This window comes from Heloderma suspectum, chromosome 3 (assembly GCF_057233095.1).
Source record: "Heloderma suspectum isolate Gila_16-S chromosome 3, 16-S_ref, whole genome shotgun sequence".
Taxonomy (NCBI): Eukaryota; Metazoa; Chordata; class Lepidosauria; order Squamata; family Helodermatidae; genus Heloderma; species Heloderma suspectum.
Genome location: NC_139460.1, coordinates 111,043,281 through 111,070,504, shown reverse-complemented (window position 1 = coordinate 111,070,504; position 27,224 = coordinate 111,043,281). Strand labels below are relative to the sequence as shown.

General features: G+C 40.3%; 2 protein-coding genes across 11 annotated transcripts in view; one reads left to right on the top strand and one right to left on the bottom strand.

Annotated features, from left to right (window-relative positions):
- Positions 1 to 4,760, top strand: part of OFD1 (OFD1 centriole and centriolar satellite protein) — a 46,065-nt gene extending 41,305 nt beyond the window's left edge. For 4 of the 5 annotated variants that reach the window (XR_014789184.1, XM_084844167.1, XM_084844165.1 and 1 more), the window contains exons 21-23: positions 1,207 to 1,371; positions 2,689 to 2,753; positions 3,378 to 4,760. Coding sequence is in view for 4 of the 5 variants with exons in the window: in XM_084844167.1 (XP_084700293.1) it covers positions 1,207 to 1,371; positions 2,689 to 2,753; positions 3,378 to 3,426 (279 nt within the window). In the remaining variant the exon portion in view is untranslated. The remainder of the gene's footprint in view (positions 1 to 1,206; positions 1,372 to 2,688; positions 2,754 to 3,377) is intronic. The other variant, XM_084844166.1, reaches the window with a different exon arrangement.
- A 4,777-nt stretch (positions 4,761 to 9,537) lies between these two features.
- Positions 9,538 to 27,224, bottom strand: part of GPM6B (glycoprotein M6B) — a 154,755-nt gene continuing 137,068 nt past the window's right edge. For 3 of the 6 annotated variants that reach the window (XM_084844174.1, XM_084844178.1, XM_084844175.1), the window contains exons 3-8: positions 26,805 to 26,991; positions 22,484 to 22,640; positions 19,212 to 19,383; positions 17,167 to 17,240; positions 13,491 to 13,556; positions 9,538 to 12,746 (exon numbers count right to left, since the gene is read on the bottom strand). In XM_084844174.1, the coding sequence (XP_084700300.1) occupies positions 12,666 to 12,746; positions 13,491 to 13,556; positions 17,167 to 17,240; positions 19,212 to 19,383; positions 22,484 to 22,640; positions 26,805 to 26,991 (737 nt within the window). In that variant the 3' untranslated portion in view covers positions 9,538 to 12,665. The remainder of the gene's footprint in view (positions 12,747 to 13,490; positions 13,557 to 17,166; positions 17,241 to 19,211; positions 19,384 to 22,483; positions 22,641 to 26,804; positions 26,992 to 27,224) is intronic. The other 3 variants (XM_084844176.1, XM_084844172.1, XM_084844173.1) reach the window with 1 other exon arrangement.

Here is a 27,224-nt window from a genome sequence, read left to right as displayed (position 1 = left end):
GTCAAGCCAGTTTTCAAAATACTTCTGAGAGTTTGTTTGTGTTTTTCTAGGGTATAGCTTGGTGTGTAGCTAGCACTGCTGCAGTTGATGCATACATGTTTTAGTGTAACTGTTATAGTTACTGGATAGCTCCATCATCGCACACATAACACTTCACAGATTCTTTTAAAGTTTTCTTAGTAGGTGAAAGGGTGTGTGTTTATCTACTTATGTATGCCCATATGATGTTTTAAAGGTAAACAATACTCTGTTTTCCTTAGGAGAGCATTTGATTAGATCAGAAGCAATTTGCCACCTGCTCTAGTTAAATTTGTCACTGCACTGATTTACACCAGATGTGGGGAAACTGCTGTAACTAGAAATTAGGAACACATTGAACAGCTTTTCCCGCTCTGTATAATCCCATTCCAGATGATTTGACAGTTATCAAGCTACTGATGCTAGATCAAGTCTATTTATTTCTATTGCTTCACTGGTGGGAAGGAGGTGTGTTCTACAAAATAATCACCTGGACATTAGGGCATCTTGAAGATATTCCCTTTTGGGAGAAAGGTGCAAACATTCTTAGTGAATTGACTTTTTTACAATACACTGAATCGCACAGTGAAAACTATATTAAAATGTCCTTTAGTTGCAGTTTAAGCAAGCCGAAATTGATTCATAAGGGGATTTTTTTTCTATGTGAGAATGCAGACATAGACCTGGTTCACGCAACCACAGAGGGAAAATAAGCCATGGTGGCTTATTTCCCCTCCCTGCGTGTGCTGGGTAGATTTGCATAATTACTCCTGGCAGCACAACTTGTTGTGTGAACCTGGGCAGGGTGTCTTGTTGCTGTGGGTGACCTGGGTTCTGGGTGAGTTGTTACTCATGGCAACAAGCCACCCTGACTGGGTTCACACAACACCACAAGCTTTGCAGCTGAGGCTAATTACGCTGGGGAGAAAAAAAAGACACGGCACGCCCAGGAGGGAGAATAAGCCACCATAGCTTATTTCTACCCTGTGATCATGCATACCTGGCCATATAGTTTTTACAATTTACCACCACTAATATAGCACTGTTTCTTGTACATTCTAATTTAAGAGTCTGTAAAAATATAGGGTGCTGAGTATAGGTAGAAGGACTCTACTACCAGTAGACCAAGTTTACATTGATCATTCCTTTGGTCCTGTTAAACACCATTCTTCTCATGTTTTACTTAAGCATCAAGAATCATTGGAGACTGAGAAAAAGCAAAATGAAGAACTAACAAACTTGGAAACCAGCATATCAAAGTCAGAAGAACATGGTGGTGGTGATATGTCTAATCCACTGGAAAAATACATGAAAATAATACAGCAGAATCAAGAGCAAGAGCTTGCAAACAAGGTAATACCTGCTATTAATGTAGCTAGTGTGATTTGGAATAAGTCAGAGTGAGCATGGAGAGCCTTGATATTCCTATTATACTTTTTCAGCAGCCTTTTTGTCTCCTTTTTCTCATTGAACAAGCAAGCATGCAAGGCAGGATGCATACACAACCAACCAAAGGATAGAATAAGGCCTGTGTTTTGTTTAAAAGGTTGAAAATCTAGCTTTTATTGTATAGGAAACTCAGGGTAGAATGTCAACCCTAGGTTCCACTTCCTCTTGCTAAAGATCCCTTTATGGCACAATCCTATGCATGTTTAGACAGAAAAAAGTCTTGGTTATTGGCAGTTATTGGCAAAAACTGCTGTCTACTTGTACACTTTTTTGCTGCATGATATCAAACACAAAATGGAACAGTAGAATGTTTGAACCTTACAGCACAGAAATCCTCTGGAAGTGCATCTGTGCATTGTAATATCCAAGACAGAGTGCCACAAACAGTCAGCACTAATTACGGGAAAGTACTGTCAGTTGAGTGTTTCTGCCGCTTACCTCTCCTGACCATTATGTGTTGGTAGTCTGTAATGGTAACCACTGTAATTCCAGTTCAGGGTCCTCTGCTTGGTCTTCTAACATAAGAATTCTTGCACAGAGCTGCTTTTGGACATTTTATTCACTGATCACTTTTGACAAATAAAGATCATTTGGATTTGGCAATGATACTAGAAAAATTAATGAGCAAATGCTTAGTGTATACATTCTGGGTTTTAGTACTTGCCGCACAAGTGCGCAGAAATGCACAGTTAAAGATTGCCTGCAGACCGGTGGAGACCACATTATTTATTTGGTCTCATATAAATAATTTCATCTGGAAAAAGTCTTCTGTCGTAGAAATTCATCAACATGACACATTCAAATATGCAAAACTAAATTGCTAATGTAACCATTTCAGTTAAAAAGTTGTTCACATATGAGCATGCTTCTTTTGAAGTAGAGCAAAAACCTTGCCAGCAAATAAGGTATTGCTGCTACAGTCAGTGATTTGTTGCAGCTAGCTGCATGAGAGAGGTAAGAAAGCCAGGCCAGAAGCCATTCAGCTCCTCGCCTCCTCTTGAACTCTCTCGTGCAGGGGCTGTTCCACATAGTCATCATGAATGAGCTAATTTTCATCTTTGCTCCCCCTTCCTTTTGCATCCCTTTTGATGCATTATTGAGGGACCAGTCTTTGTACAGCACTTGGGTTTAAATCCATTATTAAGTGTTTAAAATACTTAACGTTTCAGGTTCTTATGACACTAAAGTACCCAGTAAGGTTTTTTTTTTTCTTTCTATTAGAACTCCAAGAAAGAAGAAGTTGAAATATCATCTGAGAGACTTCCAGGTAGCGAAAAGGAGGACAGGTATGCATCTTTCTAGTGCTTGGCATTTCTAGTTCATATTTTGCATTGTTAGGTTTGGTCTTGTCTGATAAGCACTTGGAAATTGTAGACTAATTACTTTTTGTAGTGAATATCACTTCTTTCTCTTGTCTGGTAATCTTAAACAATGTATTTGAAGTGGTTTTTAAACATTTGTTATTGTTCAGACAGTGGTTTAAATCCTGAGTACCTGTGTGCAGAACTCAAGTCACGTGATCCTTCCACTGAAGGACGAGGGAGAGGTGATGTTTGCCAATACTCCCTGCAGCTCCAGGGGATTGGAAGACCCGCCAGACAGTGTCAGAGATGGCACTGGGAGCTGCAGCGGGAAGGGGGATTGGCTAAAATCACCTCTTCCACCAATAGGAGCCTCTGCAGGATAGGAGACACTTCCATTCGCACAAGACCAACTGTGGCTCCAAAGCAATGAATGTTGTCTCGTTGAATACATGCTCCTCTTTCTATTAAGTTATATAGCAATTCGTGGCTCAAAGCTCACTCCATGTGGGTGAGATACTAGCTTGATGAAGGGAGATGGGGTTCCCAGCAAAAAAGTGTTAAGATTCATTGAGCCTGTTCCAAAATCCACTCTTATTTGTTCCCCAGCTTTAGTGCTGCAGGCACTCATGAAGAACCAGATGAAGATTTCTGGTGAACATCAACTAGCAGTAGCTATCTGACCCTAAAAAATGGAACCACTACAGAAGACAAGCCACCATGCAGCAGAGATGTAGATTCTGTGCAATGCTGACATATTTCCATCTGCAAAATAATTAATGAAGAAATAGCGCTTCTCAAGTTTAAAACTACTTCAGTGATATTCTTCCAGAATACATATTGCAGACTTTACAGATGATCAAAGAGCTTCTGAATGCCAGGGAAATTCAGAGATTTGTTTCTTTCTGGGCGGTATAATTGAAAAAGACTTTGATTACTTTATTGAATATTGACTGTACTTCCAAGAAAAGTGAAATACTTTTCTATGGAAATATCCATGTTTCATATTTTCTCTGTTCATATTTTTTTACCTACCATTTAAAAAAATGGGAAAGAGCAAACATACAGGCAAGTGCTTTGCTTTTTAAAAATTAGTGTTTGTAATTATGACTACTTACTATTAATGTACACAATATTTAAATCTAAATTGGTACATTCACATTATGATGATTACTCATAATGTTGTTCAGAGAAAAAAGAGAACATGTAAGTTTGGAAATGGCTGAAATACTAGACAACATTGCCCTCTTAATAAATGGAAAACCCGAAGGCAACTTTCCACACCTAAAAAAAAAAAGGAGGTATTGCCGCAGGCCTTTTTGTGTCAGTAAAATCGGGAAAAGCAGTCTGGTACTTCGTACTGACTGGAAGAGGATTCCATCTTTAGTTGGCACAGTAGCGGATACTGAACAATAACACATCTTTGAGGATTAGAAGAATTTTATCTGAATGTGCCTTACTATACCTAAGTGTCAAGGTAGACTAGGCAAAGGATTCTTACTGTACTACAGAACTGGACTGAAAGTATACAGTCTGCTAGTGACTGCTGCTGTCTTTTAATTTAGGGCCTGGTGACAAAACCCACTTGATCATGAATCAGGCTGAAGATTTAGCAAATTGGAATGTAATTTTAGGACTGTAAAGTTTGGGTAAATTGTCCAAAACATTGTTGTGAGCTCACTGCTTATTGCCTCAGAGGAAATGTACTGAACATAAGCTTCCCAGACTGACTGCTACAGCTCCCATTGTTGCTTCCAGTTGCAAACAGGGTATGGCGGTTAATCTGTGAAATGTCTTCCAAAAAATGAAAAATGGGCTGAACACACGCTACTCATCACTTAACAGCTGATCAGAAAAAAGGATTTTAGGGTAGCTGGGCATTTTAAAATATACTAGCTGTACCTGTTGCTTTGATTTAGTAACTTCATTAATCAGCTGTTTTATCCAATCTTGAGGTATTAAAAACGTATTTTTACAATTATTTTGATGAAATTAGCGCCAAAAGTGATTTTCAGTATTTTTTGTCGAATCTGTGTGGTAAATGCTTTAATGAAAAAAAGTATGTAAATCAGCTGAGTGGAACTCGAGGTATTGATTGCTAAAAAAATGGCTTCACATTTAATATATATCACATGGTGAAAAATTTCATAAGGGAAGTGCATGTGAGCATCTTTGCCATTCCGCATCTTCAATTAGTAAATTACGTGATTGAGCTGCTTCTTTAAAAGTACCATATACTACCCCATTATAAGTTCTGATATCTTTGTAACTGGTGGCACCAACATTGTGTAGTAATAGTATCTAAGAAAATATCTTTCTGCATCTGAAGGAGATACACCATACATTCTCCCTAGGCAGGGACAGCCCAAGGCAGTGGGGACTGCATACATGAGGGATGAAGATTATCAGGCCCAGGGCTCAAATCCAGATCACTTAAGGTCCCAATCTTGGCCCTTCAGGGTTCTGCAGATGGCCACATGCCATTTGCCCTGACAACTAATTGTTTGGTGTTTTCCTGGCTTTTGTGCAGTTTTCTCCCCCTTCCAAAATGTTGAAATGCCTATCTTAAGGCTTTGTGACTAGCAGTTCAGAGGTTTAAGCTACAATAGGCAGGTCTTTTGGGCCCTTTCCTTTGGCTTTGTCCACTGCTGGAATGCAGCTGCCAAGATCTGCCCCAAAATGGAATTGGGTCCCTGGGCTGAATCATAGAATCACAGAATAGTAGAGTTGGAAGGGGCCAATAAGACCATTAAGTCAAACCCCCTGCTCAATGTGGGAATCCAAGTCAAAGCATCCCTGACAGATGGCTGTCCAGCCTCGTCTTGAATGCCTCCAGTGTGGGAGAGCCCACTACCTCCCTTGGTAATTGGTTCCATTGTCATATTGCTCTAACAGGACGTTTTCCTGATGCTCAGCCGGAATCTGGCTTCCTGTAACTTGAGCCCATTATTCTGTGTCCTGCACTCTGGGATGATCGAGAAGAGATCCTGGCCTTCCTCTCTATAACAACCAACCTTTCAAGTACTTGAAGAGCACTATCATATCTCCCCTCAGCCTTCTCAAGGCTAAACATGCCCAGTTCTTTCAGTCTCTCATAGGGCTTTGTTTCCGGTCCCCTGAACATCTTCGTTGCCCTCCTCTGAACCCTCTCCAGTTTGTCTGCATCCTTCTTAAAGTGTGGCGCCCAGAACCGAACACAGTACTCCAGATGAGGCCTAACCACTGCTGAGTAGAGGAGAACTAGTACTTCATGTGATTTGGAAGCTATGCTTCTATTAATGCAGCCCAAAATAGCATTTGCCTTTTTTGCAGCCCCATCACATTGTTGGCTCATATTCAGCTTGTGATCTACAACAATTCCAAGCTCCTTCTCGCTTGTAGTATTATTGAGCCAAGTATCGCCCATCTTGTAACTGTGCATTTGGTTTCTTTTTCCTAGGTGCAGAACTTGGCATTTATCCCTATTTCATTTTGTTGTTTTCTGTCCAGTGCTCCAGCCTATCAAGATCACTTTGAATTTGTTTCTGTCTTCCAGCGTATTAGCTATCCTTCCAAATGTTGTATCATCTATAAACTTGATAAGCATTCCCTGCACCTCCTCATCCAAGTCATTAATAAAAATGTTGAAGAGCACTGGGCCCAGGACTGAGCCCTACGGTACCCCGTTCATTACCTCTCCCCAGTTTGAGAAGATCCCATTGATAAGCACCCTTTGAGTCCGATTCTGTAATCAACTGTGGACCACCGGATCGTTGTTTCACCTAGCCCACTTTTAGCCATTTTGCTAATCAAGATATCATGGGGCACTTTGTCAAAAAGTTTGCTGAAGTCGAGGTATATTATGTCCACAACATTGCTTTATCATCGGCTCCAGAATTTTCCCAGGGATTGATGGCAGACTGACTGGTCTGTAGTTCCCGGGTTCCTCCTTTTTGAAGATAAGAACAACATTAGCCCTCCTCCAGTCATCTGGCACTTCACCCGTCCTCCATGACTTCTCAGAGATAATAGACCGGTTCTGAGAGTTCTTCTGTCAGTTCCTTTATTACTCTAGGATGCAGTTCAACTGGCCCTGGAGATTTGAACTCATTCAAAGAGGTTCAACACCCTAAAGCATGTAGTAGAGTTAGGGATGCAGAACCTCTGTCTGTGGGCCAAATTCAGATCTCCAGGGTCTTCCGAGGCCACGCCCCCTCATCCGCCCCACTCCAGGCTACCAATATTATTTACTCCAACTACAATTATTGATTCCTTCCAACTACAAAGGACAGCTCACGCACATTGGGGAAGAATACCTGGATGCAAATGTATTTTTCCCCCTGTAGCACACTGGACAAAATTGTCACTTCTGTAGCTTCACCCATTTTCTGGCCCCACCTACATTTGGCTTTGGCCCCATCCAATGCTGGAATGTGCCAGGGGAAAACCCCTGGACAGGTTTTGACTGTGGTAATGTGGCCCTCAACAGAGAAAAGGTCTCCCACCCCGCCCGTACAGTAAGTACAGTGTCAGAGTTAAAATTGGGAGGTACAGGCTATGTACTCAGTGGAGTACATGCTGCCAGCTTTCTTTGGGATAGCAGTGGTGGGGAGCATATGTAGATTGGCACTGCAAGGAAATCACATTGCATTACAGTGAGAAGTGAGACTGTGTCTAAATTAAAAACTTCAACATGTAATTATCAATATTTCAACTAATCTTTTAAAACAATTTCCTGCAATTCTAGACATCAATAGTGAATGCATGTGATCGTCTACTGCGTACCCATTCAGCTCCACAATACAAATTATTATAAACTTTAACAGTTAACTGCATAGATTTTGGTTTCTTATTGGGGGTGCAGTTACTTTTCTATAAATCTAGGCATCAGCAACTTTAATTTAAGACTGTTCCAGACCTGATTGGATAGTATTTAGGGGTCGAAATGGAGTGAACAAAAATTCATGCTCTGTATTAATACTGGTCCATGTGCCCCTTTCTGCATTTAATCCAGTGTATGGATATGGGATATGTGTATAATTGTCTGCTCTTATTTAATGAATTTAAAGGAATGTTCGTGGCAGGGCTGGTAACAAGGGTAGGCATGACTGGGCACCTGCTGAGGCTTCAGACCCCAGTAGGGGCCCACTGTCAAGAGCCACCTGGACTTGCTCCTCAGCATTGCAAATCTGCTTATTCACTTGTCTGTCACTTTGGCCCAGATAAAGGTGGTGGTGAGAAGCAGCAGCAGTAGATGCTAGTCCTGTTTGCTCACTGGCTCTCTGCCTGTCAAGCAAACGAGGTAGCAATGATGACAAATAAGATGAGGAGCAATAGCAGCTGGTGACATCAGTGGTGAGAAGGTAGCCCCACTGAGGGAGCCCTTTGAAGGTGTCTTGCCAGTGCTGGTCAGCCGGGGCGGGTGGTATTGTTAATCTGACAGTTCTTGTTAGTTTAATTAAACTTCAGGACTGTGTTGGTGTGGTAAGAAACTGATCAGTGGTTTTTGCAGGTGTTGTTTCATAAGTTCATTGAAATCAGCAGAACAAGTCAAAGGAAAATCCATACACAAACAAGTGTTGTGTATGCATTTCCCAGAGTTGAAAAACTCGATAAAGGATGGAACCTGCAGCCAGACTTGTCCCAAGCCAACTTGGTATCCCAGGCAGAAAATACAGCTGGCACTTCTGTCACAGTGATAAAAAGGTATAGGGTTGGATCCAGACTTCGCTATAGTTAGAGTAAACACACTGAAATCAGTGGCCCTCTGTATGCAAAGCATGTTCTCTACCAATGAACTAAGGTCCGTCCTTTCCCAAGTGTGTGAGTAGCACACTCCTTTTTGTGGGTGTTTCCTCCTATTACATTGGGGCAGTTGTTTCTGAACTGATTAGAATTAATGAATATTATTGATTTGTTGTAGGGGAGCTGCTTTGGAAAGAGGTTAAGAAATTGATATGTTAATTACAAAGCTTGTGGGAGAGTTTGCTACAATTCCAAAGTTGTAGGACTGATTTGCAGAACTGAAATATGCGTTAGGTCATATAGTTGACCTTTCCACTCTAAAATAAGAAACCCTACAGATTGCTTCAGTTCTATCCCTTAACAAATCCAGAAAAAGGGAAAGGGAAGAAGTCCTCTGGTTTACAGACTCTTCCTACCAGGCTGTAGGAAGAGTCTGGAGTCTCATGTCTATATATGATACTCCAGAGATAGTGTCACCTGTCCTATCTTACACAGAAGTTCTTATGAGACAAAATGTTCTTTAGCATTCTAAATCAAATTGCTAAAAACAGGACCTTGCAAATGAGCATTTTGTGATATACCTTATCATACTTGTAATGTTCACTATCCTTGAAAGTTTTTCTTATTTCTTTTTTAAGAGATGGGGGAAATAATTTTTAGATCTTTGTAATTCTTGAGATTGTTTTGTTTTGACAGAAACTTAGATGGTTACAAGGTATAAAAGCACAACAGTGAAATATAGTCCTGTTTGTTTTTTGCAACTTGCACATAAAATGTTAATGGTAAACTGATAGTGATAGATCCACAGTCAAGCAACACACACCTTTGAAAGTCACTCAGTCCAGAGATACCCATGCAGTCATATTTGTATCTGGATGCAGATGCAGGGAAAGATCCATCTCCTTATTTACACTGGCTCCCAAACTTTTGAATATATGCCAAAGCTTGTAATTGTGCGCCACTCAAATATTAGATGGGAGTGACCATCTATACTACCTCAGCTGTTCATTTGAAAAGATCCTTAAAATAAGCATACACAAATATTGGTTCTATTATCTACAAATATTTATTGTAACACTTGAATATAACTACAGGAAGCCCTTGGCACTGATAGAAAATATTGATTCACGGTTAGGTTACAAAAATTTATACATAGCAAAATTGAATGCTCTTTACATAAAAAATTAATTAGACTACTTAAACAAAACTTCAAAAAACTCCCAGTATAGCTACATAGAATTAGAAAAGAATTAGGCTTTAAGACACTGTCTGTTACCTTTATGCAAACACTGGACTAGAAAGAACATCACCTGCATTGCTGTAGAAATTTGTTTCCTTCATGCAACAGGTAAAAACAAACACTAAGCTATTTTTTATCTGTTCTATATAGATGTTGCCTCTTTAAAAAAAATAGGCATGTAACAAACTCAAATGCAAGGTAATACCTGAAACTTTTTCCACATTAATATATTTTCCTTTAACCTTTATAAAGAAATGTGTACTTTTTTCTTTATACACTTCTGCGTGGTCTAAAGGAAGATTTTAATATTCAGCAGACATTCAAAACATAGATGTATGACTTGACTTTTTACTGATTTAAAACTCACTGATGTACTTTAATTTTCTCCAACATTTATATATGTATTTTTTAAAAATAGCACACCAAAGATACCATCACTAGTACTCAAGCTAGCACTGAATGTTTCTGAAAATATTTGAAGGCAGGTTTTGTGGGAAACAGTTTTAAAATGGCACCCAATATTTTACTGAACACCACATTTCTTATAAGAGAAAATAAGCACTGCTTATAAATGCATTGAGCACCAAAATTGAGACGGGTGGTTGACCTGTGCTCTGTATGGCTATGGGTTTTTAAATTCTACAAATTCTCATCTGCTCACTTGAAACAGTTAAATTATTGTCATTTCCACAAGGTAACACTTTCCGCTTTGATAAAATACAGACAGGATAATGATCTCCTGCTGCTTTATAAATGCTTAAGACATTTATAGAAAATAAACATTAAGGCAAAGCTGACATTTATTTTCAGAGAAGGGGATCATTATCCTGCTCTGAGGGTCTGTCTACATTCCATCAAACAGTTTAAAATTAAAATAAAAACATATTTGGGGCAATAGCACCCAGCTTACTCCTATAAGTGCAGTAGAACAACAGTGGCTCATTACAGCATCATTGAAAAGGGAGTGGCTCAGAAAATAATGCTTCTGGCATTTAGTCTGCAAAATCCAGTTTTAATTTTGACAAGAGACTAGATAAGCTGATTTGTAACTTCCTGAAACTGTATCAAATAAGCATAACTATTGGTATTCAGAATAAAAGGAATAACGATCTAGTCAAGAACTAGAATTGTAGTTACTTACACCTGTGTAATTATGTACAGTCTTTTAAAATCTAATCATTGCAGGGCTGGATACCAACTGTGGTGTCTTGTTTCGGAAGGAGTCTTCCCTCAGCAATTCTATGATTACCGACTTGGTAATGTGGTTTTCTAAAGTGGCCTAGAATGAGGACAGCTCCCCCTCCCCCTCCCCCCCGGCCAAAAAAACCCCTTCAGTGCTAAAAGGAATGGAGGATATCCACTAAGTTTTCCTTATAAACATGGCCCAGGAGCATGAATGTGAAGTTTTTATACTTCTGTATTTGCTTGGACATACATCTGTTCTGCAGAGCAGCTGCTTGATGATTTGTCAGAGCTACAAAATTCTTCTGAAAAAGGACTCTGGCAAACATTTATGTGTAAGAATTTAGTTGCTCTTTGGACCGAGACTGGATATCCTGAAGTTCCTGTTCTTCTTTTGCTTTGATATCCTGGTAAGCCTGCATTTTGCTTGCATCCTTTAAGTAGGCCCAGTTAGAGGACAGTATCATGAGGAAGTGGATCTGGAAGAGAAGGGTGAGCATGATGGCTAGTGAGCATGTCAAGAGGCAAAGCAGGCAGCTAGTAAGATTAATAAAAAGGTTATTCTACATTATTAAATATTAAAATAGGCAGAAAAGCTTATTTCTAAAGATCTCCAGAATTGTGCATGCTTAACTCTTAAGTAGCAGCTGGCAAAGATTAGTAGGAAATAGGAACAAAAGCAGTTAATGCAAAAGAACAGAAACTAAAAAGCTTTGAAAATACTTTGCAAGTTTACATGCTGAAGCCTAGAAGAGCAACTCAAAGATAAATTTGTGGTAGTTTCTTTGCTTTCCTTTTCCCTCTCCCACCAACTTAAATTAAGGAAACATGTATACTAACCTCTTTTACTTGCTTTCTACAATATTAACTGGGGCAAAAATAGTTTAATATTACCATTTCTTATATAAATGTGTTTTGTGTGCCATATGGCTAGTACTTGCACTTTGGGAGTTGACCAGTGAGAAATAAGTTACTATCCCATAGCCTTGATACCCATTTTTCATAAGCTGGAGATCCAAGAAAAGGAATGTGAATATGTTTACATGCCATAACTATAGAACTATATGGGCTTTATTTCTGAATTGAAAATGAACTGTTATTTTGTTTAACTGGAAATTTCAACTAATGAAAAGGCTATTCTTCAGTGAGCCTAGTTAATTGTGTCTCAAAGCATTTTACTAGTAAAAGCCCCAATTGTAGACATTTACTGGTGAGCTGGCTTTGATGCAGAGGCTGGTTTTTATTTTCTACAGTAGAGGTAAGAGGCAAATCTGTGGTACTTGAGAACAGCACTTGGTCAACGATCTAATAGGGTAGGCAGTTATCAAGAATCAAGCTTGTATCTTGTGTGTTATCTATTGTAGAACAGATGCTTTATTATTTTTCAGATTAGTGAACAGCAGAGATAAAATAACTTATTACAGGCCCTTAATTGATCCAGTAAGTGTTTCAGAGATGATTGTTAGAAAAAATAGCTTGATGTTAAATGAAAGCCCTCCTTCCTTTAAAAGGATGATTTACAACATCACTTAAAATAACCGAGTCCTCTCATAGTATAGAAAATAGCCAGATCTCATCCACATCATTATTCATATACAAGAAATTATTTGTATTAATCTAAAATGCTTAAAGATGCTTACTGAAGCTATTTACAATTGACTGTAACAAACTTCAAAAAACTAGACTCTTAGTCTAGAGTGTCAGTGGTATTTCAAGCTACACAATGCAGCTCTTTACTGGGCTTATGCAATTTAGAATTTAGTGCAGCAATCTTCCCGACTCTTAAACTTCAAAACAGCATAGTTATATGTGGTAGCCATCATGTAGATCAGCTGGTGGAAGAGAACAAAATACAGCATATAAGAGACAACGAATTCTTCAGGCCTTTTAGGCAGTTCTTAGTGTTAGAATCAAAATGTATACTGTGTCAGGTAAGGATTTCAGTGAGAGCTATGGCAAAAATGGCTGTAGCTCCCTTTACTATATAGCTATATAGGGGGCACTGGTTGCTGCAGTGAAAAGGACATGAATAATTCACTATTTCACATGAATGTGGTTGACATAAGATTAAAAGCTAGTTGCTGCAACAATTTCTTAACTGTTAATCCCTCTATTTCCAGTAAGGCCAGTTTAAATAAGCTAATTTAACATGCTTCAGCACAGCTGCTTACATCCAGACAAAAGATGTACATTTTCATACTCCTGAAAAGATTTTAAAAAGGTAAAGACAAGAGTATTTAATTAATGGTTTCCAACGATGGGGAAATTCTGATGTGCCCTGACACTGGGAAATTCTACAGACAAATGCCAAAATATTTCTATCACGAAATACCAGATGTTGGCCATGCAGCAGGATGAAGTTAAATAAAACAGCAAAAACTATTACAAAGCTTGCTTTGGTGCAAAGCTTTATTGGGAAATGTAAGAACTTGCCTGCTATTTGGAATATCCTGAGAAAACTACAGCCAGGTGCCAACAAACACAAAAATTATTACTTTAAATTAAACAATATTTGAAAGTTACATCTGAAATGGGAATATGTTATTTTAGAAGAGAGAGTGAATTATGGTACTTACCAATGCTATGACAGTGGCACCAGCTCCAGCACAGGCCACAATGAACAGGTGGTAAGACAAATAGAACTACAATAAAGTGAAAAATAATCATTTCAGGGATTCTGTGGCACATTACCAAACCTTCATACAGTTCTTGAGAGGCTGCTTGGAAGGAGGAACATCTGATTCCATGAGCTACTGCATCATCAAATACAGTGATGGCTGTGCCAGCCCAACCTATGGTACTGCAACCTGAACAGCTGCACTGCCAGATTCCTTCACCTAATTGTGGACCCAACTGGGGGACACTACATGACAGCATGAAAAAGCCCTAGTGACAGCCAGGCTACGTATACAGGGCATTTGATCCAGGATCTGCCTTCTATGGACAGAAGGGCTCCACTCATAAGAACAGAAGAAGAGCCCTGATGGATCAGATGGACCAGGGGTCCATTTAGTCCAGCATTCTGTTCACACAGTGGCCAACCAGCTGTCGACCGGGAACCCACAAGCAGGGCATGACCACAACAGCACCCTCCCACCCATGTTCCCCAGCAACTGGTGGCCATAGGCTCACTGCCTCTGATACTGGAGATAGCACATAGCCATCAGGATTAGTAGCCATTGAAAGCCTTTTCCTCCAGGAATTTATCTAACCCCCTTTTAAAGCCATCCAAATTGGTGGCCATCACTATGTCCTGTGGTAGCAAATTCCATAGTTTAGTTCCTAGAAGATGCCTCTACCTGATTTTCAAGGATCTCCCTCCCCCACTGTACTACAGCTCACTCCTTTCAGCAGGGTTCCAAGACCTGTTGTAGCACTTTCAAGGGCCTGGGAGGGCTGCCATGGGGAGTAGGGGCAGAGAAGTCGGCTTCCACCAGCCTAGTTGCACATGTCTAAATCTGGATACAGCCCAAGGAGCTTGCACCCATTTCTGTGATTGTGCCTACAGTGGGGAGTGAAGCCACAGTCTGTGACCGCTGGTCCCCTTAATGTAGCATTACTCATACTAATTTTTCTCTCTGCAGGACTGCAATTGTGTGAACCAGTACACAGTTATTCAGTAGTTATTCAGAGAAGCTGTGCAGCATCTCTGAAAGCATTTTGGCCACCAGAACAGCAGTTATATCTGCATAAGCCCTCAACATTTCTTAGCATCCTTCTGTACTACTGTTGCAACTGGGGGATACTTCCCAAACTATGGGAGAAAAATGTGCATTAAAAATCATGTGCACATCTGTCCCATATCTTCAGTATGTATGGCTATGGTAATGGACTGAATAACAAACTGATGTTCAAGCTAGACAAGACAGAGGCTTCGATCCAGCTGAATAGTGTTAACGCTGCTCTGGAAGGTTTGCATTCCCTTTACAGAATCAAGTTCATAGTTTGGGGTTGCACTTGGATCCATCTTCATCACTAGAGGTGCAAGTGGGTCCTATGGTACAGAGTGCCTTTTAGCAGCTTAGACTGCTATCCCAGTTATGATGCTATCTGGATGTGAATAACTTGGTCCTTGCTCTCATTCTATGATAACCTCCCACCTAAATTACTGTAATGTGTAATGAGATACCTTTGAAGATGGTCCGGAAACGTCAACTGTTGCAGAACGTAGCAGCAAAAGTTTTAAAATGGGATCTGGTATTACAAACTGCCCCAAGTTTTTCTGCTTTCATTGGTGCCTGACCTGTTTCTGGGCCCAACTCAAAGTGCTGATCTTGTCCTAATGTCCTGCATTGGCTTGGGATCTAAAACTATCCAGGGGATCCTCACATATGTACTTACCTGAGTCCAAAGATCATCAATGGAGGCCCTTCTCCAAATGCCTCCTCAATCTGATGTATGGAGGGTTGGCTATAGGATGCTTTCCCCAGATACCTGCTTGGCACCTACATGTACAGGGTGTGTGTGTTTGGCATCAGGTGAAGACTTTTATTCTCCTAGGCTTTGTAAATCATCATCTTAACATCTTTAAGGTGGGGCACTTTTTTTGGTCTGGCAGGCTAAAAGTCATCAAGGTGTCTCTGACATTAACTGGTCCTGCCCTGCCCATTTTCCCTTTCTCTGTGTAGAGAGATGTATCGAGTTCCATGCCTCTCTGCACAGAGAAAGGGACTTAGCTGGTGCTTGGAGGTGTATTTCCTCCAAGCGCTGGCTGAGTCATATACCTCCTTTGTGTCCTGTCCCAGTTGGGGCAGCAAGCAGCGTGTGGAGGGAAGGGTCTCAGCCGCTGTTTACAGGAGCTCCAGTAAGCACCAGCTTAGTGTACAGTACTTCCTGCACCCCTCTCTGAGGAAAACACCCTTCTCTCTGATCACAGATTGGAGACAAGAAGAGGATTCCATTTCCCACCTCCCCCCCACCAACCCCCAGTAGCCTCTAGGCCAGAGGGCAGGGCTTGCAAAGGGGAGGGGTGGGGCCATAGAGGGAGCCCAACCCTCTGTGGGTCAGAGGTTCCCCACCCGTTTTAACTTTTGCTTTTTATGATGGTTGGGATGTGTTTTTAGCCCTTACAAGATTGTTTAATTTCTCAGTGACTAGGTTATTTGATTGTGGCTGGTAATAAGTTTACTCTGTCTGCTTCTAGTCTGTGCTTCATTGGTTCTTGATATGATATGGATTTTGTTTTTAAAGTGTTATATTGTCACCCAGGTAACTCTGGTTGTGGGGTGACTAACAATCAGTCAGTCAATACAATGAAGTGCACCTGGAAGGCAGTAGAGCAAGACAAACATGCCCAATTTGCCTAGAATAAGTGCTTTTATGACCGACAGCTGTATGAGTGCAGATCACAGCTAAACAAATTGATAAGAGAGCAATCCTGTGGTCCAAAACAACCCAGTCAACATGAACTTCTAACGTAAAAATGAGACACAGCTTCTCTACATGAGGCTTTTATCATGCACTCGTGACTGGTCACTCCTGGACATTTGCGAGTCCTTTACATGACGTTGTCAACCTCCAGGGCCTCTCCCATGCCTTAGGACCTTCATCCTGGCTTTTTTAAGATAGGGAAAGTACGGCATTTTCTCTAGAAGTGCGATGAAGTGCTTTAATGGCTTTGCGGACTTCCGTAATTGTGCTATATCATGGCACCATCTTGTGGCTGTAAAATGAAACATACAGAACTTGCAGAGAAAGGAAACCCTTGAAAAACACCATGTGTCAGCCTGTGTAAAGGAGCTGATCTTAATACCGCAAAGAATCCAGAAGCAGAAGCTCCGGTAAAGCTGCGAGATAAAACCCTGGTGTAGAGAAGCCCACAGCATCTTTTGAGAGCACCATTTTTGTTTCTGCCTTTATTGAAAGCAAGTGTGGTGCCTTCATTAACTGTTGATTTCTGAATCATCTTCAGAACTGATGTTCCCAGTAACACTACATATCCTATAGGCTGCATTTTATGCAAACTTGATACAGCTTTCAGCAGTGAAGGAGTCCACACTCCTGCTCTACTATATATTTCACCTATATAAGGAAAACTCTGTTCTCTCTCAACTGGCTTAGCCTAGCAACAAGTGGTGCAAGCAGATGTCTTCAGAACATTGTGTCATTCATTCTGGCTGAGTAACAATCTTAATTTATGTAGGGCATAGAAAAAAATTCCATTCTAGCAGACCATGGAGTTTTTATGTTCCAGTTGTCAAGGTATCAAAGAATGCCTGGAGATTATAATCTGGAGATAATAGCCTCCTTTACCTCAGGTGTGCTGCACATATCCGCTAAGGCTGAACCACAAGCCTTGCCAGGTACAGCATTCCAAGGGATGATTCCTGAATTTAAAATACCAAAGAAAACATCATTAATTCTCTTAGTTGACATCATCCTCCCTTCCTAAAATCCGTTTCCCTTCCCCACCTACATGCAAATTGTGTTCCTTTATCATGCACCCACACATTGACCAGTTCAATCTGGAGTTGGCATTAGCAAGTACAAAATAATTTTAAGTGTGTTCTCTTCCTACATCCAGGATAGATTTTCCTTGCCAAGAGATGTTCTCAGATCTAGATTTCCATATGGCCAACAAATGGTTGTTTTAGTCACTACGGACACTGTCAGATGCTGTGCTTATTACCAATATTGCTGTAAAAAGTGCTTGAAACTTGTCAGGATTTGCCTTATGACAGAGAGCTGAGGTTGCAATTGTGGCCAATTACAATAACCCCAGTCAGACATATCCTCTCATCTTGCATCCTCTTCCTCCATGGCCCTCTTTCCCAAGCTCCTCTGTCTCCATTCCTCATCTTCCTTCAGGCCCAAATTTTCCCTTCATTCCTAAATACAGCACGTTGTGACATCAGTGCTGCTCAGTGTATTTCAGTGTAAGATTTTTCTCAGTCAGAATCTTCAAACATAGCTGTTAGAAGGAGTCTACAACTGTAGTTTTGTGCACATGACAAATCAAATACTTATTCTGATATGTTTTACTTATTAGACGTTTGCTGGTGTACTATGAATTCCATCACTTCTGAGAAACCAGGTGCCCATTCGTTCTTGCAAACACACAACATTATCCGTTTCTTTCATTCAGTTGAAAGTTAAGATTCATAAAGTGCACAACCAATATAAATCAAACTTTAGATATCAAATGATATTTTCAGTTTCTAGAGTCACTGCTTTTTCTATTTTTATTATTTCCCAGGGGAATGAAATGGAGTATCCTGGAGGAGGGCATGGCTGACTCACTAGAACAGTGAACAGGAGCACTACACAATGCAACATTTTTTGCAGATCTCATTTGTTCATTTATATTGTCATTTTTGTGTATGGCTTGTCTTCACCCTTGTCTACAACACTTGTAGACTATCCAGCTGGACTAGCTTTTATAGCCTGTACTCACCAAAGAGTCCAAGACCTCATACAGCTGATCTATTTCTTGTGAAATGACTGTGCACTTGTGAATCCACAAAGACTAGTCATTTCTCAAAAATTACTCTATTGTGGGGAAATCTCATTTCCCATCTTTACCCTTCCCCATCCAAAACTGGTGTGCACATTTCTCTCTTTTTTTAATATGATTGCCAAGGTAAAAAGGCAAATTGTTCAACAGATTGAACTGTTCAATCCCCCACCCCTACATCTGCCTTGGATGTGATCACGCCCCCCGCTGTTTCTTCCACATCTAATCTCAGTCTCTGATTTTAAAAAAAATACAGATTTTCACACTAACCACTAATTATATGAAGATCTGCATAGTGTGTCTAATATGTGATCTCAAATTCTGGGATTTTTTCGAGTGCAAAAGTCTAGACCTTTCCTACACAACCCCCCACAATGTTTTAACTCTGCCTTTACTGTCCATTAATAAGTATATCTATTATAAAATGAAAGTCTAAAGGAAACTGGTTTGTACAGCCACATATATAATTCACATTATTATAGAAACAGTAAGAATATGCTGATATATAGCAAAATGTTTTAATTCAGAAGAGCTTGATGTGTTTTCTAGCTATTTGGTGATGGAGTCAGGCTTGCCTATGCAGTTTATATTGCTGATTGTTTTATTATTAAGCATGATATCATAATGCAGATAGCAGCCACAAAATCACTTTAGATAAATGACTTGCCAAATACAGTTAAACTGGATGCATCTGGAAAGAGGTCAGTGTAATCTGCATTAATTGAAAAAGTAATGACCTGTTCAGAGACTCCACACTTGGTTCATCTCATAAAGCTAAGATTACCCTCCTGAATATAGGCCAAGGAAAGAGGATAAAGCATTTAATCAGGATTAAAATAAGTACCGTATTGCCTGATATCCACACAGATCTGGTCTGCTGAAGCTGTCATGTTTGCTGGAAGTGATCTGATAACTTCACAAGTTGACCATATGTTATAGAACATAAAGACCGGCACTGCAGAGAAGCCAAAGACGCCAAGCCAAGCTACCCCAAGGACATAGGTGAGGAAAACAAACTGTGAAGAGTAGACAGGCACATATTTCACAGAGAGCTCCTATTTTTCCATCATTCCTTCAGGAAGTCAAATGTTACTTCCTTAATAGTAAACATACATGCAATTCTAGAATTTAAAACCCAAGAAGTAGCACAGTCCCCACATTTTATTTATTTATTTATTTATTTATTGCATTTCTATCCCACCTTTTTTCCTCTTGCAAGGAACCCAAGGCGGCTTACATTATCCTCCTCCTCTCCATTTTAACCTCACAACAACAGCCCTGTGAGGTAGGTTGGGCTGAGAGTCTGTGACTGGCCCAAAGTCACCCAGTGAGTTTCCATGGCCGAGTGGGGACTAGAACCCGGTTCTCCCGGCTCCCAGTCCAACACTCTTACCACTACACCACACTGGCGCATTTCATGTGCAGTCTGGATTTTCATTCCATAAATACCTTCCCTAGGCACAGTTGTGACAATAAATGTGTGGCACTCCATTTTAAATTTTTGCTCACCTAAGTAAAACACCTGATTTTCTAAAGAGTATTTATCAACCACTGTTGGAGAATTTATTAAGGAGACTCTGTCTGGTTTCAGCTTGAAAGTCAACAAAATGTCCTGAAGGATTAGCTACAAGGAAGCATACACTATACACAATGAGCTCTTCAAGAAGGTTAAAATTGTAACTACTTTACATAGTCACTAAAGAGGTAGATTTTAAATAGCTGCAGCACCACAGATTTCATCTTAAGGAAGTGAAAATAGGTAGGCAAAGGGCATATCTATCCCCCAAGTATGGGATAAAGTTTATAGGAAAGGAAATCTCCTGGGTACGTATCATACAATGCACTGAGAGCTGGTATGAACAGATGAAACCTACACACAGCTTTGCTCACCTTTTACTGCCATAACTATTTGTAAATCACATTTAGACTCGGCTGATTAACTTAATTACATTGACACAGTGACAGGCCAAAAACTTTCACTGGCTATAGAAGTAACAATGAACAAAAAAAGGCAATATATCTATTCCTCGATGACGATGATCATTAAAAAATAATGTCCCTCTATTAAATAAAATCTGTGATGATTTACAGTTATGGCTTACTTAAAAGTTATAATTCCTTGGAAGAATACTTTTGGGGAGAAGTTTAACAAAATGTCCTCATATATACATCCTACAAGGCACTATTTGAATGGCAAATTTCTGCTTGACCTCATTTGAAATAAAAAAACCTACAGTTAATATCAAAGCCACATGAGATCATGGAGGGAAAGGGCATAGCTCAGTGGTTGAGCACATGTTTCCATGTAAAGGGTCCCAGGCTCAATCCCTGGCATCTCCTGATAGGGCTAGGAAGAACTCCCATCTGAAATTGGAGAACCACTGCTGGTTAGTGTAGACCATGGGTGGGCAACTGTTCACCCTACAGATGTTTTGGCTTACAACTCCCATCATCACTCACCACCGGCTATGCTGCCTAGGACTGATGGGAGTTATCTAGGCCAAAACATCTGGAGAGCCACAAGTTTCCCATCCCTGGAGTAGATAATATTGAACTAGATGGGCCATTGGTCTGACTCATGTTGCTAAACTAGGGAGGGAAAAGTCTAGGTATTCCAAATATTACGTGGTACTATCACAACTAATAGACTGTTGTAGTTATTGCAGTGATTGAAAATAAGCAAGGTATGTTTTTAATTTTCTGCGGAATAAGTTTGCAGCAAAATACATTTTGAAGGAAGCTATCTGGGTAAGTCTAAGAGTCAAAGTATAAACTTGAGCACGCTCCGGGAGAGAGCGGAGGATAGGAAGGCCTGGCGTGCTATGGTCCATGGGGTCATGAAGAGTCGGACACGACTGAACGACTGAACAACAACAAGAGTCAAACTAAACATATTTGTATTTGCGTATGTCTGTTTTTAGAAATAGTATCTGAGGGACTGGGAGGGAAGACACTGCAGGTTGGAACCATGGCATTGTGGGGGAGGGGATTAACCCTTCACAGTTTCCCTCCCAGGTCAAACGACAGCTTCAGGGGAAGACCACAGGAAGTAAGTGGTCAGAGAGAGAAGCCTAAGATGATCAACTGCTTCCTTGCCTAGGAAGAAGCAATGATGAGCGGATAGAAGAAGCGAAGAAGGGACTCATTCTTTTCTTATTTCATTATTGCGCTGTGGTGACATTCACTTTATCTCCCCAGTTAGATGACAAGGAAAACCACTCAAGGGAGCAAGTAGTGTATCCAGGGGCTATAGAATCCCCGGACCCAAGGTCTGGGGATGGAGGTAAGAGAGCAACAACTGAGCTGTGGCAGATGGTGTATCAATGGAGCAGACTGCAGTGCTTAGAGAAGCATGAAGGACAAGCAGAATTGGGGGTGGGGATAAAATGAGACAGTGCAGGAAAAGCTGCAGGATTTGGGGTCTGGGGAAAGTAGAAATATTTGCCTGTGTGTTGCTGTATAATGATGCTGTCTGTTTAAATAATAACCTTAATGTGGTAATAAATCAACCAGAAAGGAGCTTGCTTCCAGAGCTTGGCAACTATTGTTGAAAACTGGCTGAAGTGATCATGAAATGATTGATAGCAGTTTTGCATGGTTGTATTAGGAAGTATTAACTGATCAAAATGTAAGTTACATAGCTCTCATCCCAAGTGTAGAACAAAGTGCTCAATTATTACCAAAATGATGGATATGCATACCAATATATTCAAAGTGACTGAATTGAACCCATTTACTTGTGATTTCAGGAGTTTCACTGAAGAGTGCACTGCAAACCTAGAGCATAACACCTGAAACTAAGAACCAACTTTTAACCCTTTATTTATGGCAGAATCCATATAAAACCCAGCTTCTTGAACTAGATTATCATGTACTGGCACTGTACACCAGACAAGGCTAATATTTGAGCATATCCAAATGGTGGGGCAGGATGGTTTATGATGAACCCAACTACTAGAAAAAGGTCTGCAATAACTGCAAAATGCTATCTCACAATGGAAAAGTTTTGTATTACCTTCTAAATTAAATCTGTTGTTTGGTGAATGCATAAACATAGGAGAGGTCTGCTAGCTTTTACTAGAAGGAATGTAATCCATACTGCTGCATCACACTCACCATTCCACTAATGCAACGACCGCAGATTGTTGTCTTGAATTCACCATGCAGCTCCTTCACAGCACTTGTTGTATAAAAGCCCTCCGCCAAAAGGATAATTCCATACAAGAAAAAAAATGATGCAATTCCATAGATCACATACTGCATTAGTTTTATTCTGAGAAGGAAACAAGAAGGGCAGTCAGACTTTGCCTTGTTAAGATACAATCTCTTTCATAATCATACAGAGAGCTGAACTAATAGCAAGAGGACAGAGTGAGCAGCACCTTAGCAGGAACGCCACAGATGAGGTGGCAATACACTAATGTGTAGTTTTATCAAAGAGCCAATGTGCCTTGGCCCACAATCTCATTCTGGTTGTGTGCTCTGGATTTGGTGAAGTCTGTTTTGCATTGCAGTTGTAGTGGTAAAGCTCCTGATACCAACCTGGTGTGAACATTCCAATTTTCTCAGGAAATAATGCTGGTAGAACACTTGCTGGGAACTGAAGGCACAGGGTTTCTTGGCGCGCGTGTGTGCACCCCCCCCCCAAGCAACCCTGTGGCTTCATTTCCCAGCAAACATTCTGATCTTCCTTCCTTCCTTCCTTCCTTCCTTCCCTCCCTCCCTCCCTCCCTCCCTTATACTACTACATTTATTTCCCACCTTTTTTCCACTTGCAAGGAACCCAAGGTGGCTTCTGTAGTCATTGTCCTCTCTGTTTTGTCCTCACAACAACCCTGTGAGGTAGGTTAGGCTGAGAGTCAGTGACTAGCCCAAAGTAACCCAGTAACCCATGGCCAAGTGGGGACTAGAACCCAAGTCTCTTGAGTTCCAATCCAACACTAGCCACTACAGCACACTGGCTCTCTGTAGGCCCTGAGAGGATTGCCCTTCTCTAATGAGCTGGATAGACAGTGAATTTCATCAGCTGTGACTTCTGATGTCATTGTGATCTGATGATAGCCAAGAACCAGGGGGATTGGGATGAGAAGCTGAATTTAACATACCATTTGGACTAACTAGCAAAACCCTTGACTGAAGGCTTATATGGAGTTCCCAATTGTCACACAACCAAGGATCTGATAAGGTCTAAACACTAATTTGACTTCAGCAATGCTGCAGTATGGTCTTACTTTCTATACATATTTTAATGAGCATGTAATGTTTCCTACTTTGTGCTAGCATGTGCCTGTTCAAAACCCGAGTTCCTCCAACTTTGATATAACTAGTTTTGTTACTGAAGCACTAATTAGCAAGTCTCATTTTGCACATACATAAGTAAACACAAGTTGCCTTTTCTACATATAGGCCACGCCATCCTTTTGCACCTTATTTCCTGACAGAATCTGTTGTAATTCCAGACTTCAGCAGAATTACTGCTACAAACATCTTATTGTGATCCAGCAGGAACTAGAACACCCTTCTGCTGGGTAGGAAGTTTTATTCTCTGTTTGTTTTTCTTGGTGCTGGAACAATCTTATTTATTTATTTAATCTATGCCCTGCCTTTCCAGCAAGAAAATGGTGTTCAAGGCAGCTTGGAAGAGGAGTTGGGGGATAAGGCTTCTGTGCAAAAAGGCCAAGATGAGTTCTGCTACATTGATGGAGATCAGGATCAACAGTCTCCTATGATATCTACAAACAAGAGGCTACTCCCCCACCCCCATACACACACACATTGTCTGTCTCATCAGGGAAAAGACTGTTTTTCTAACAAGATGCAGCTTGCTTTATAGCTGAATGGACACAAGTAAATTCCTCAAAGAATCAGTGAAATATATTACTTCCTTATCCTTAGTCAATACCATGACACATCTAGCTCTGTTGAAGACGTACCTGGATGAAATGGGGATCCAGACAACTTTTCCCCAAAATAAATTTCAACCAAAATTTGGGAGCAACTTTCATTTTTCCATTTTATTTATTCATTCATTCATTCATTCATTCATTTATTTAAAACATTTCCATCCCGCCCTATATGATTAAGATCTCAGGGCAGCATACAGATAAAATCAATTTAAACAGTATAAAACAAAAAATAATTTAAACACCTAAAAACATATTAAACTATTAAACAAGCTAAAACCAGTTAAAATCTAAAACAATAAAACAGTAAAAACAATGTGCTAGGGAATGCATTTAGCCCTCAAAGCCTTTGGTAAAAAGCCATGTTTTTACTTGGGGCCAAAATGAGACCAATGTCTGTGCCAATCGGGCCTCCAAGGGGAGGGCACTCCACAACTGGGGTGCCACAGCAGAGAAGGCCCTCTCCCACGTCCCACCACAGTGTATGTCTCATACTGGTGGGATGCAGAGGAGGGACCTTCAACAGATTTCAGTTCTCGGGCAGGCATATATAGGGAGAGGTGCTCCCTCAAATATCAAGGACCCAAGCCGCTTAGGGCTTTAAATGACATCACCAAGACCTTGAATTGTACTGCAACATTTAATCTCTCCCGACCCACAGTGCACTATTCTTTATCCTATCTTTCCTCTAAGGAAAAGATAGGATATCACCCCCTCCCCCATTCTCACAACAACCCTTTAAAATAGATTTTTTTACTTTCTTCACTAAATCAATTGTTCAAAGTCATTTACACCGATATGTTAAATACATTCATTTGCACTTTTAGAGGTATGTAAACTAGTGCTGTGCCCTAAATTTCTCCCACAGTTTTTTCGACCATTCTCATTCAATTTGATAGAAAATAAATTGCTTTTGAAAAGAAATTCAGAGGAGGAGAAATCTTGGAGAAATTCTCATGGGTTGGGTTTAGGGTTCTTGGGCTTACCTAACTTATGAGGTGGCTGAGGAGTGTGCATGAGTGTCCTGTCACTGTACAGTAATCTGTGTGGCAGCCTGTAGCCTCCTTGGCTTCCTGCACTTCAGTTAAAGCCATCATGAGGAAGACATCATGAGGCAATTCCGCCCATGGGGCTTTTCCTGTTCAGGACATGCAGGTGACCTGGGAGGCTGCAGAGCACTGGAAAGATGTGTAAAAGAGAGAAAAAACACACACAGCACCCTCGGCCACCTCGCACTGATCAGGTAAGCTCAAAAATACTTCCAAAAGAAATGCAAAATTCTGCCTCAGAAAAGTGGAAGCCTCAACACAGTTGATGCTGTTGCCACCTATAGAAGCAGTGCAATAAACCAAAAACCCTTAGGAAACAATAAAGTAGCTGTGCTACAACCCCTGCCAATAGTGAGCCCTATCTGTGAGAAATCGTTGGAGAATTTCTCCTCCCCTAGGAGAAATTCGGTGAAATTGTTTCTCTGCCCACAAATAGGGTGGAGAATTCTGAGAGGCTATTTGTGCACAGCTCTAATGTAAACGGTATTCATTTGGAAAACTTCAGTTTTATGCACTACAATATAAGAAGCATGTTGGAAGGAATACAGAACATTCAGAAGGCTTGAACACTTGAGAGGCAAGAACACTTGAGGAAAATGCTGAAGGAAGTATGTAGAACTAGCATATAGAAATCTAGAAGAGAAGGCCATTAATAGTTTTCTAATATTTAAAAGCATATAATGAGGAAGAAGAAATGCAAACATTGTCCATATCAAAACACAGAAGAAGCAGTGTACTTAAGATTACATAATATTGATTGGAGGTTTAATCATTAAGGGGAAAATATAACAACTCTAAAGAACAGTTCAGCAATAGAAGATACTGCCTAGGAGAACTAGCACATCCCAGACATTGGCTATCCTGCTTTAAATATGGTTTGTTACAAGGCAGAATATTGGGTTCATGTCCCATTATGCATCCTCCATGTAGTTCTATTACATGTTTCGTGATTGCTTCAAATTGCAAATGGTTAATAATAATAATAATAATAATGATAAGAAGAAGATTTTATCCTTAGATTTAACTGTATTTCTTTCCTGTATGCCTCTCCAGTAAATTTTTAGTGGCCTGCAATCTCTTGGCAGCAACTACTTTTTGCCTTCAGTTGCCACGCAGCTGAGTAACTATGTATCCTTAGACATTTATTGCTGGTCTTGGTTTTCTTTTCTCTGTTGAATTACACAAGACATTTGAGGTAAAAGTATTGGCTGAATCCCTAATAACAGCAAACTTTTGGTAGACGTGTACAACCCTATTCCCACCTCCATCCCAACAAACTTAACCAATCATTTGTTAAGCTTCCCTAGATATTCCTAAAGATGTTTTGCTTGAGTTGGAATCTCCAAATTCACCTCTCTTTTTTTCCCCGCTAGCAACTCTTATCTCCCTGCATGCAGAATTTGCTCTAACCATTGTAATTTAAAAATGATGAGGATGCTTCACTGCAGAGCTTTCGAAAACTAAGGGTAGTGGTTTCATACTTACACTTCAGATAACAAAGCATGGTCAGTGACATTTGTGGAAAAACTCTGTTCGAGGATAGATATGGTCCCAGCAAGAGCCACATGACCGCAGCCACAGAACAATGCTACCCCAGAGAAGCAGAGAATAGTTGCCACAAGTGAAGCATATGGAACTCCTCCCAGGCACTTAATGCAACATTCAAAGCAACCTAAGCAGAGGAGAAAAGAAAAACAAAGACAACATTATTTAAGTATAAGAGCAAGTTATGAGGACAACATCACTTGGTCAGTATAACTGGTAATGGCGAAGATCCTTAATAAAAAATGCAAAAGTATGTGTTCAGAGCTAATGGGGTTGCACTTCCTACTTTAGCTAAATGACTTTCAATGTTAGATTTGTCACCACATAGCATAAGAGTGACAACACTCCCACTTGCACAAG